The 12,636-nt window shown below is 38.6% G+C and overlaps 1 protein-coding gene across 4 annotated transcripts in view; it reads right to left on the bottom strand.

The window, feature by feature from the left end:
- Positions 1-580: 580 nt before the first annotated feature.
- Positions 581-12,636, bottom strand: part of LOC126810378 (uncharacterized) — a 28,700-nt gene continuing 16,644 nt past the window's right edge. For all 4 annotated transcript variants that reach the window (XM_050535407.2, XM_050535408.2, XM_050535409.2 and 1 more), the window contains exons 7-8: positions 1,736-1,829; positions 581-1,170 (exon numbers count right to left, since the gene is read on the bottom strand). In XM_050535407.2, the coding sequence (XP_050391364.2) occupies positions 702-1,170; positions 1,736-1,829 (563 nt within the window). In that variant the 3' untranslated portion in view covers positions 581-701. The remainder of the gene's footprint in view (positions 1,171-1,735; positions 1,830-12,636) is intronic.

Below are 12,636 nucleotides of genomic sequence, written 5' to 3' on the forward strand. Positions count from 1 at the left end.
TGGATCCCGATAATAGGCAAATTTATTCCTGACATAATACATCTTTAGTATGATTAAAGACGTTCCCACTGTCATTAGCTTATGATACATGATACTGCCATTAGCTTATGATACACGATACTGTCATTAGCTTATGATACATGATACTGCCATTAGACTGCCATTAGCTTATGATACATGATACTGTCATTAGCTTATGATACATGATACTGTCATTAGCTTATGATACACGATACTGCCATTAGCTTATGATACATGGTACTGTCATTAGCTTATGATACATGACACTGCCATTAGTCTGCCATTAGCTTATGATACATGATACTGCCATTACCTTATGATACATGATACTGCCATTAGCTTATGATACATGATACTGTAGCATAAACATGGCGTCGATAAATTAATTCCCACCCTTGATTTCCTTTAACAAAATTAATCAGGTACTCGATTTAACTTAAAAACAACCCTGAATTTCAAAATATGAAGGTTTCATATTTGACAACAACGAGTAAATGACTGTTACATATACGTGATTAAAGATATTTCGATTGCCATTAGCATATTGTCACTTGAAGAAAAGGTTGTAGTTGATATTTATTAGCAATAACGGACTACATGATAATATTATTTTGGCTTCAGGCGATTAAATCAAGTTCAACCCAGTTAGTACGTCCAATAAAACAGCCACTACTTTCACTTTATAAATCAGTGCTCTTTAATTCACCGAGTGTTATAGAGTCATAGTCATTTCCGGTTCTAGATACAATATGGTGCCGGTTTAAATGACTATACCCATCGTCACTGACGTAGCCACTAATGACGTCATTAGTATTTGATTGGGTCGTGTCAGTTTCCAGATCGAAGTAATCATTGTCCGTGGTTAAAAACTGGTCATTCTGTCTTAGTTTATCAAGATCTATGATTCTATGTGGGGTAGCGTAAATATTTTCACTAGCGACATCAGTGGCATCTATTTGTGAATATTCTATATCAACGCTATTCATGAATTGAGTTGAAAAGTCACGTGATGTCACAAATTCTTTACTGTCCGTGTCTGAGTTTGTGACGCAAGCGGGATCAATGACGTGGTACGCATGAAATGCTGCTCTGTCTTCATCTTCTATTTGGAATATTTCAGACATTTCGTTTTTATCTCTTGGTCGTCGACTGAAAAATATAAAATGAGAAAAAATATCACGTATGTTTTTAAATAAATAATTTTTACGTCTTCCGCTTTATAAGAAAAAAAAATGAAAGTAGATTATTAGCTACTATTATGTTCTTAAAAAAGGCTATGGTTCATGTATATAAATGTATTGTTGTTGCTATTTTAGTTTGCCCAGTTTGTGCTGACGTTCCATAAAAAAAAAATCTTATTTATACCATTCCTCTCAATTTAAATTCCTCTGCCGTCAATTTTCCCAAATAAATATACTGTTTAATAAAGGGCCATGGTTTTGTAGTAATATAAAAATGAAATGAAATAAAATAGGGTTTAAAGTCCTACGGTTCTGCTCCGACTAGGCTAATGAAGACGGGCATACGCATTGCTGTGTGCTATGATGAAAATTTTGCCCAGACAGCGGCACTATGACCTACTCTTATATCGACTTCCATCTGCCAAGGGATCTTTTACCTGCACGCCAATGTATACACAGGACCTCGGCTTTTCGTCCCATCCGAACGACTAAACAGCTGTCCTGCTCCACAAGGGGTGTAACAATATACTTACTGTAGATAACAATATATGGTTACAATACAACTTGTTAAAACAACAGACGCTCCAAATATACTCCCAATAATAATCACCGTCTCATATATTTTGTCTGAAAAACATAAAACAATTTGTAAACATCGGTTATAACAACCATGTTGCTGTGTTGTGTTTATTGTTGGTTAGCTTGTTTTCTAAAACACTCATGTTGCCGTTGTGTGTTTATTGTCGGTTAGCTAAGTTCTAGAACATCGCATGTTGCTGTGCTGCTGTGTGTGTATGTGGTGTGGGGGGAGGGGTATTGTCGGTTAGCTGGGTTCTGAGAGCACTGTGTTGTTTTTATTGTCGGTTAGCATGGTTCTAAGAACACCAATATTGTGATGTCACATGCCATCCTTCTGTTCTTCAGTGATTCGACGTAAAATAAAAATCCTATCTACTGATAGTTTGTCACACCAGGTTTGTGCAGCGTTATTGCATGTGAACTGCGTGCTATCCTCCTTCATATTTTGGAGACCAGGTGTCGAAACTACAGCATCTTCATTATAACGAATGGAATCCACGTTTTTTATTTTACCGTAAATTTAATATACTGGTAACACCGTTTCACCTCCTTTCTACAGATGTGAGATCTGCAGTGAAAATATGTCGGAATGACTGTAGAAAGAAAGCGAAGTTATCAAAAGGGGTAAGGCGAGGGTGTGGGGGCAGAAACAAACAAAACAAACAAAAACAAATTATGCTAAAACCTAAATATGCAATAGTTACTTTATATTCTACTTTCACTTTACGGCTGTTGATATATGGCGCGTCCCAAAGATCACGTGTTCCCATCTTCCGATCAGGCTTCAAAGGTACGGACAGTAGAAATTAAAAGAAGCGGTATTGATACTTGCAATAATAATGTAATATTTCTGTTCTCTTAAGACTAACATTAATATGGTATTTTCATCTCTATGGTAACGCTTTCCCACTTACGTTTCTTTCAATTCCAATTTCAAACGTGTCTTTTACATGGACGTTGACCTCGGTTTTCGTCCCATCAATGCAACGAGCTACATTGTCAATTGCACCCCTTGAGAATGCGGATAAGAAAATAATGTAATTCAAAATAAAACTATAGTCTACTCGTTTTCGAACATTGAAGAAATCATTCACTTATCAATTCAGGCCCTTGGCTATCGTTTGGTCGACGCACCAACCTCAAGACAAAAATACCCCCGACTCGAATCTTCATGGTTCGTGGTTTGAAAAATTCTTTGTGATTCGTGGTTTGAAAACATTTTTTGTGATTCGCGGTTTGAAAAAATATTTGTGATTCGTGGTTTGAAAACAATTTTGTGATTCGTAGTTTGAAAAAATCTTTGTGATTCGCGGTTTGAAAACATCATTGTGGTTCGTGGTTTAAAAAGAATCTATATGATTTTACAAGTCTATATCACCGATTCGGCTGATCTTAACTCGTTTTAATTGATAGTGCTGGGGATAAGAGTTATCCATGTTCCCTTTAACTTTGTTTTAATTCATGGTGCTGGGGATAAGAGTTTATCCATGATACATGTTCCCTTTAACTTTGTTTTAATTCACGGTGCTGAGGATTAGAGTTTATCCATGATCCATGTTCCCTTTAACTTTGTTTTAATTCATGGTACTGGGGATAAGAGTTTATCCATGATCCACCTTCCCTATAACTTTGTTTTAATTCATGGTGCTGGGGATAAGAGTTTATCCATGATCCACGTTCCCTATAACTTTGTTTTAATTCATGGTGCTGGGGATAAGAGTTTATCCATGATCCACGTTCCCTATAACTTTGTTTTAATTCATGGTGCTGGGGATAAGAGTTTATCCATGATCCCTTTAACTTATTTTAATTCATGGTGCTGGGGATAAGAGTTTATTCATGTTCCCTTTAACTTGTTTTTATCGTGGTGCTGGGGATAAGAGTTTATTCGTGTTCCCTTTAACCTGTTTTAATCGTGGTGTTGGGGACTATATTTTATCCCTAATGACTTTAACTTGTTTTAATTCATGGTGCTGGGGATAGGAGTTTATTCATGTTCCCTTTAACTTATTTTTGTCCCTGATGCCTTTAACTTGTTTTTATCGTGGATCCCTGATCCCTTTAATGTGGTGCTGGGGATTAGACTTTATCGCTTTAAGCTTGATTCTTGGTTGGTGTTTAATGTCTACTTCCAAAATAACGATATCGCAGACACAGCCTTTTAAACCTTTTATTTCTAATACTGATCAATCGAGATGCTGTTAAATATTTTTTCTATCATCAATAACTGGCTTATTTAATGCCGTTTTATTGACACGCCACTTACTTTAATTGTCATTCCCCTCTTCTCACTATTAACCTCTCGACTCATGTCAGTCGCAACATCGAGCTGCTTTCAGACTTTTAAGGGGATATGAGGCCATTTAAGATAAGTCACTTGTTTTACGTTGCTAGGAAATGAAATGGAATGAGGTTTAACGTCCTACTGTTTTGCTCCAACTAGGCTAGTGAAGACGGGCATACGTCATACGGTGTGCTAGTGCCCGGACAGCGGCGCTACAACCTATTGTTATATCGAGTTCCAACTGCCTGGGAGTCTTTTACGTGTACGTCAATGTGTATGAGGGACCTCTGGATTTTGTTCCATCCGTACTAAATCGCTGACAACGAGTAAACCTGGCTGAAAATCACGATGAACTTTTTAGGTCAACACAGGGATTCGAACACGAATCCATAGAGCCAACGTGTTAGTCACTGAGTCACCGCGGTTCCAGCAGTATTAAAATAAGCAGGCTAAAACCCCAATCCCTTGTCAAGCAAAACATATCGCCATCCTTGTCTGTCTGAAGAATATGAACATCGAGGTTAAGATGACATCTAACCTAGGAAGATGGGGGTGAGGGTTCTTATTTAGTTGGGGGGGGGGGATTATTTAATCGGGTACCTTACTGTTTAACGAACCCTCTTCCTTATTTTTATCCAATTTAAATATTGAAATGAAATAAATTAAAACGGGGTTAAATGTCTGCTCTTCTGTACCAACAAGACTAACGTTACACAGTTTGCTACGAGAGATATTTTGACCGCTAAATCTAAATCAAACCCTGCCTTTAGTGGGCTAAAGAAGGCAGGCATCCGCAATACAGTGCGCTATTTCAAATTCCAGCTGTCAAGGATTTTTTTACGTGAAAGAGGGGGTTGGATGGCTGAATGGTTAGCGTGCGCGCGCTGTATCATAAAATCTGTCATTGAGTCGACTGGCGTGGTTTCGAATCCCCAGTTGTACGTGGCAAGGAGTAGGGTCGCCTTCCAACCTCGTGGGCTTTCTCCGGGTTCTACGGTTTCCTCCCACTGCTAAAGAATTATGTAAATAAAATTAAACCATATGTTAGTCCCGAAATGACCTAGTTTGTGTCGAGTGGACGTTAAACCCCATTTCTCTCTCTCTCTCTCTTTTACGTGCACTCCAATGTGTACATGGGATCTCGGTTTTACGTCCCATCCGAACGACTATGCGCTGTCCCTCCCCAGGCCCTCAGTCCTTCAACACTGTCAAGGGGGGGAGAAAACTTCGGCCATGGCAGGGATCGAACACGGGACCTCACCCGGTTAACGAGCCACGTCTTACTCCCTGGGTTACCGTGGCTCCACCTTCATACCAAGGCCGTGGATCCAAATTTAAACAAGGATAATGGCTATTGGTCTTCAGTCATGTTTTTCTCTCTTTTTTTGTAGTGATTAATTTTAATCAGCCTAATCTAAAAGGATTGGTCATCACTAGCGATCTTACTTCATGGAACCCTTTCTTTTTAACACGCCATTTACACACATTAACTATCTGTCACTCAATGACGTAATGAAATGCACATTAAACGAAGAAGCGACTTTTTCTTGAATTTAATTTCATCAATAAATTAGCAGAAAGTGTCAAAGATTGTCGAATGTGACAGAATTGTAATTTACTTTTTTGGTTCCTGTAGTCAATTATAATAAATGATGACTTTTACAAATTACAAATTTGATTCTCAAATTCCAAAGTTTAGATGACATATTCCTCAAAAAAAATTTCAGATGACATGTCAGTTTGAAAGCAAGAATTGACTGTGAAATAAGTTTATTTTACATCCGCTTGTACCGATATGATATCGCAGACTAAGCCCACACCCTTTAACTCCAGACGACTGGTTTCTGAGAATTCGGTGACCGGAGATTGGGCAATTCGTCACCCATGGGCGTTTATAATCTCCATTGTTATTGTATATTAACAATATGCCCCCGTGAGTAGAATGAACAGAGGGAGAGGGAGATATTGGGTTTGACGTCCACTCGAAACAAACTAGGTCATTTTGAGACTAACACGTGGTTCAATTTAAGCTGCGGGAGGAAACCGGGGGACCCGGAGAAGTCCCACGAGGTTTGACAGCCGACCCTACTCCTTATCACGTACAACCAGGGAATCGAAACCACGACAGTTGACGCAATGACAGACCTTTTGATGCAGCGCGCACACGCTGACCATTCAACCCCAACCCCATCCCCTAGAATAAATAGAACACAAAGGTCAGACAAGTCTAATATAGCCAAATTATGTCTCAATATATTTAGTAGTACATATAATAAACCTGTTGAGTACAGACCGTGGAGTCTGTAATTATTGTGTAATTATTGACAGGAATATGTCTATAACATTGTCCACCGTTTCCTTCCAGATGCTTTTAACTATGGCGTCTCATTTAAATGTTATATGTCTTAAAGTGTTCAGTGGCGGTGACAAATTTACATTACGTACTAATGCAATGCACAGAGGGAGAGAGAGAGAGAAAGAGAGAGAGAGAGAGAGTTAACTTCCGCCTAGGGGTCTTAGCACAATGAGAGAGAGAGAGAGAGCGAGAGAGAGAGGGAGAGAAGGGGGTCGAGACAGAGGGGGATAAGAGAGGTAAGTTCGGGCCTAACATATGGTTCAATTTTATTTCAAGAATTAACTTCCGCCTAGGGGTCTTAGCAGAGAGAGAGTGAGAGAGAGTGAGAGAGAGAGAGAGAGAGGGGGGGGGTCGGGGCAGAGGGGGGGAGAGAGAGGTCATTTCGGGCCTATCATATGGTTCAATTATATTTCAAGAATTAACTTACGCTTAGGGGTCTTAGCAGTGGAAGGAAACCGAAGGACACGAAAAAAAACAGCCTTATTCCTTGTCACGTACAAGTGGGGAATCGATGATGGCCGCTTTAACTTTGATATTTCGATCGTGATAAACGCCCATCGTGGTTTCACAGAATAACAAATGTATGTATAATAAGTAGACTATTAACGAGTTGGTATATATCCAAACAGTTTAACAGTTATCATTTGGTCTCTAGTTAATCACAGTACTTTATAATAACATTACAATAAAACCTATTAGTTGATGAACATTAGCACAGATAATATCCCTGGAAGTCGTTTATCTTTTGTGTTAACACCATTAATCGTTAACCTCTTATAAATCAGTCATCGTTTGACTTCTTACAGATCAGTCATCTTTTGACTTCCTATAGATCAGTTATGGTTTGAAATCTAGCCTGTGCCACCCCAAGCTCATATTTAATGTGAAAACTCCTAACACTTTGGACCAAGGACATGTACATGATTTGGGCTATCTGTAGTGAAAAGCGTTCAGCTGACTGAAAATTTGTGGAAACATTGGAGCCAGTTAAAGCGACCAGAATTGACATTGATGTCAATGGGGAAATTAATGGTGGTCTGCATCCTAATGGCGTGCCTGCAACTAGATTAGTTATCTCCCTTGATAGTCTGGTTCTTAGACAGATTGTTATTATGGATAGTTACACACATCGATTATCTCTTTTAATTGACCCCGAGAGGCGAATTAATGGTCGCGGTCGTTCATCCTGTGACTTGCTCAGTCCCTTCCATGATATTTTGACTAAAAGTATTCTTCATAGAAAACTAAGGCTTAATGATCATTTACATACATGATTTCAAATTCAAAGTGGAAGCCATTGGAAATCCATCTTCTATAGAAGGCTGAATCTCGCTTTAACTCCGTACATCGTATCGGCACTAATTTCGATTGAGAGCCTATCAGATTCCTCGGTGATCGCGAATACCAAGTATCCCGCCTTCCAGCTAAAATGTCTACCTGTGATAATCTAGTTGCAAAGTTCAAGGTACGTTCAACGTCAAGGTTTCCGTGGAGGTCGCCATGTTTGATTTGAGTGTGTTTGTGTCACCGCCTCTGTTCACGTATCTACGGTAATGGGGGGTAATGTAGCTATAAGTTCGGGAATTGCAACGCAATCTAGCAACATCAAGATGTTGTAAAACTCGCGGCCTATGCTTCGGGAACATGCCGGGAATCATGATTTAACATCAGCACACACAGGATTGAGGGAAGAACATTTCGAATCTTTATACGAAGTCCCATATTGTGGTGCACGTAAAAGACCCCTTGACAAAATATGAAATTCGATATAAGAGTAGGCCGTAGTGCCGCTTTCCGGCCAAATTTCCACATACATGTAGTAGGCTACATTGTATGCCCATCTTCATTAGCTCAATCGGAGCTGTACAGTTTGAAATGTTTTATCAGATGTCATTAAACCACCGAGTCTGTAAGATACCATTATACCCACTATATATAGACAGTAATAGAGGTAACTTTTAGTGACGTATTATAATGGCGCCCTAGTGAACGCGACCTATAGAATAAATCTGGTTCATTTTAATCATGTTTAACAATCACGTGTCTCTAGGACACGTTTAACTACCATATGTCACTAGGACACCAAAACTTTCAGTTTATGGACATATGGCCACAGATCACCAATGATTTCCTCACTGACTTTAATGTTAATTCTTGTCTCTTAGACTGGCACTAAGTTTTTCCCAAATTATCGTTGGGCAGAACGCTTTCTTCCACAGATGGAGCAACATGGGGCAACTTCTTGCCCAAAAGCACGTATGGGATTCATCATGAAAACTTGAGATACACAAACTGGAAGTAGAGATAAATAAAAACGCAATTTTCTTCTGCCTACATTTCAACCTAACCACCATCCTAACTCTTGTATCCTTCCGCCTCTAAATCATGAATATTCACCAAAACCTGGCAGAAAATGAATATTCAAACCCGTTTCTTCAATTCTACGCCATAAAGTCAACAAAGATCGACATGCAAAAGGGTGGGGGGAGAGAGAAATACTAAAAATAGCTTTGACCCTTGTTTCCAGTCCACGCGCACGTGATGATTGCGGTAACACAATATCACAATTTCGTCACCTCTTGCGCACAGACTCAATTTTCCAACTTATCTGTTTTAAATGTTTTATAATTGAGTCGTATTAACTCAGGAAGCGAACCCAGTAGATTACAAACAACATGTCTAATTATGTGTAAAGGACTAACTATAATCGTAGACTTCAATAAACAAAAGGCCATTGGGCTTTCATCTCTGGTTGTTGACCGGCGATTATTGTGGACGGTTTAATAATGTTTTAAGTGGGCTTGTAGATGATAAGAACCCCCGCATTTGTCAAATCTGCTTCCCACATACTATTGAAAACACGTCACAGGAAAAATCTGCCTAATCCACCAAAGAGCGGAAGTGGATATTCATTTAAAAAACTTGGTTGAAAACGAAAATGATGTCATCTCGAACATTTAAAGATAATCTATTTATCGGGTGGTCATTTCCAATAAAACAATTGCAATTTTGGTATATAGGGGAAGTAGAAACATACTGGATTCCCCGAACAACACCCATGGAGCGCATCGAACAAAAATGTAAGGGTTTCCCTAATCGGCAACCCATCAATTAGGGATGTCTGATCTAGTGAAGTCAAAGGATGCACGCTAAGATCTCAGCGTTAGTGAGCGCTTGATGTATATGTTGATAAACGTGATGTTGAGCTTAAGCGCACAACAGTTTCTTCGATAAACACCACGGAAAAGGAGGTGGGCAGTGGATAATTCGAAAATTTAATTAGGTGTTGATATTTATGATAATAATGATCTCTATTTGGTTGCTGAATGGTGTGAAAACAATGGGATGGTAATCAATCCTTCGAAAACAAAATCAATGCTGATTTCAACAAAACACAAAAGAAATCAGAAAAACCTAACTTTATCTCTCCATGGTGAGAAAATTGAGACGGTTACTACCGCAAAATTACTTGGAATTCAAATTGACCAAGACCTTAATTGGGAAGCACAGATAGCAGATATGTCTAAAAAACTTGCATCAAAAATATTTCTCCTAAATAAGATAAAAGATCATTTACCTTACGAGACAAGAATTTTGTTTTATAACAGTTACATACTACCAATATTTGATTATTGCTCTATTATTTGGGGAAATGCTACCAAAAGTAGATTAGACATTCTTTTAAAATTACAAAAGAGGGCAGCAAGAGCTATTCTTGATGCACCGATTGAAACTCCGTCCACCTCTTTATTTACTAAACTCGGTTGGCTTACCCTTACACAGAGGATTCTTTACAATAAAATTGTCTTATCATTCAAAATTATTACATTTAATACTCCACTTTATCTAAATTTCCATTTTATTGAAAAATCTCTTGTTTCCAAAACGGATATCTTGCTCCGTTCACAGACCAGTAAATCTCTTTTTCTTCAAAAATGCAAAACGGAATCCATGAAACGTACTTTTCATTATTCTGCATGTCTTTTATGGAACAATCTGCCTTTTGATATAAAGATGTGTAAAAATGTTGAAAATTTTAAGATTAAACTGAAAACTCATCTATTTTGCACACTGTAGGAACCATAATATTCAACTGATGACATACTTATTATTTTTAACTTGCAACTGCATTCTATTTTATTTTGTGTGTAATTATAGTGTTCTTCCTATATTCTACTTGTATAATGTATATGTTTTGTAGTTTGGGAGTGACTTATCAAACTTCCCACTTTAAAATGCTATTGCATTTCTAATGATTTTAAATTTATCCTGATATTACATGTATATATGTCTTTGTAGTTTAGGAGGGACCTATGGAAGATTAGTTTTTTTTTTGCAAACTAAATATGTTGCCTCATTAAATAAAGTTTTTATTATTATTATTATTATTATTAAAGACAACATTGTCTTGTATATGCAATGAATTCTCGTTGCTAGGTACCGCGTCAGCCAAATCACGTGATACAAACATGACCTCTTTTAATAGATTTATTATAGTAGGGGTATTCCCTCATGAATACAATGTTTTGAGAAGGATTTGAAGCAAAATTTTCATAGATTAATTAGTTTGAATATATCATCAAATCACCCTGTTTGTACGCGGGAAGCTTTAATGGTCGTTTTCATAAAAAGATGAAATGTAATAAAATGAAATGGGGTTTAACGTCCTACTGTTCTGCTCCTATGCTGGGCTAATGAAGACGGGCATACGCCATACAGTGTGCTATGAGGAAAAATTTGCCCGGGCAGCGGCACTATAGCCTACCCTTATATCGAATTCCAACTGCAAAGGGATCTTTTACGTGCATTTCAATGTATACACGGGACCTCGGTTTTTCGTCTCATCCGAAGGACTAGACAGCTGTCCTTGTCAGGCCCTCCGTCCTGCATCACTGACAAGGGGGAACCACGCCGGAAAATCTGGATGAACTTTCTCGGCCAATGCAGGGATCGAACACCCCACCGAAAAGATGAAACGGTCGGTAAATCTTTTCATCTGAAATAATTTAATTGGCCGTTTTATAGAAATGAAATTATTATTATTAAGTTCAAATTAATGACAAAGTTGCAGAGGCTACTGTTTATAATCTATAAATAAATAGAATAATTACAAGAAGAATGTTGCGTGATACGGAAGTAAAAGATGAAATAAATCACTGAGCTGTAATTTATATGATTACAAATGAGGACAGTTTACTTCAGGTCACATTGGGAAATAAGAAAAAATTGTCCAGATAGCGTGCTTCGGCTAATTCCACATGACACACTAGGATGCTTAAGTAATTGTTTCTAAGATATTGGTCGAAAACGTTACTTAATGTCGAACAGCAGTATTTGGAGCTGTGTAGCTAATGTATTGTTCTGTATCTCACATCACTTCCGCTTTCTATGTTCGTGTTTCCGCCGGCGCAAAAAGTCGGTATACTGCTTATGGAATGGCACTGCTTCAGCGCAAGGGTCACCGAACGCTTTTTTTTTCTTTTTTTTTTTCGGCAAGTGATATTTTTGCACTGGCATTTTTTCTCGCTTGAAGTGTGCGAATGCGAGTTCTCTTCTCTGCGAGTTTCGAATCCCCGGTTGTACGTGACAAGGAGTAGGGTCGCCTGTCCATCCTCGTGGGTTTTCTCCGGGTCCTCCGGTTTCCTCCCACTGCTAAAACCCCTACGCGCAAGCGAATTATTGAAATAAAATTAAACCATATGTTAGTCCCGAAATAACCTAGTTTGTGTCGAGTGGACGTTAAACCCCATTCTCTTTCTCTCTCAACCACTAAGTCAATCAACCACTCTTGTTTCTGCAAATTCAGCTTGCAAATGCAGATTTCTTTAGTCATGGTGTTGTCGTAAAAAGGCGGCGACTGAGCGTAAACCATGTCGAGCTCCATGTTATAAAGAGAAATCCTCACTGATGACGTCATTTACCACGGATTCCCCAAACTTTTCAGCGATTTTTTTCCATATGGAAATATAAAATATCGCGCGCGGAAAGCCTAAGGCATCATTGTTTCAGAGTGGGTGTTAGGCATTCGAACACATGTTTTGGTGAATAGTCATTATATGTGTTATGGTGCTAGTACCACGTGAGGGGTGTTATGGTGCTAGTACCACGTGATGGGTGTTATGGTGCTAGTAACACGAGAGGGGTGTTATGGTGCTAGTACCACGTGAGGGGTGTTATGGTGCTAGTAACACGAGAGGGGTGTTATGGTGCTAGTA

The sequence above is a fragment of the Patella vulgata genome, chromosome 2, assembly GCF_932274485.2.
Source record: "Patella vulgata chromosome 2, xgPatVulg1.2, whole genome shotgun sequence".
Lineage (NCBI taxonomy): Eukaryota > Metazoa > Mollusca > Gastropoda > Patellidae > Patella > Patella vulgata.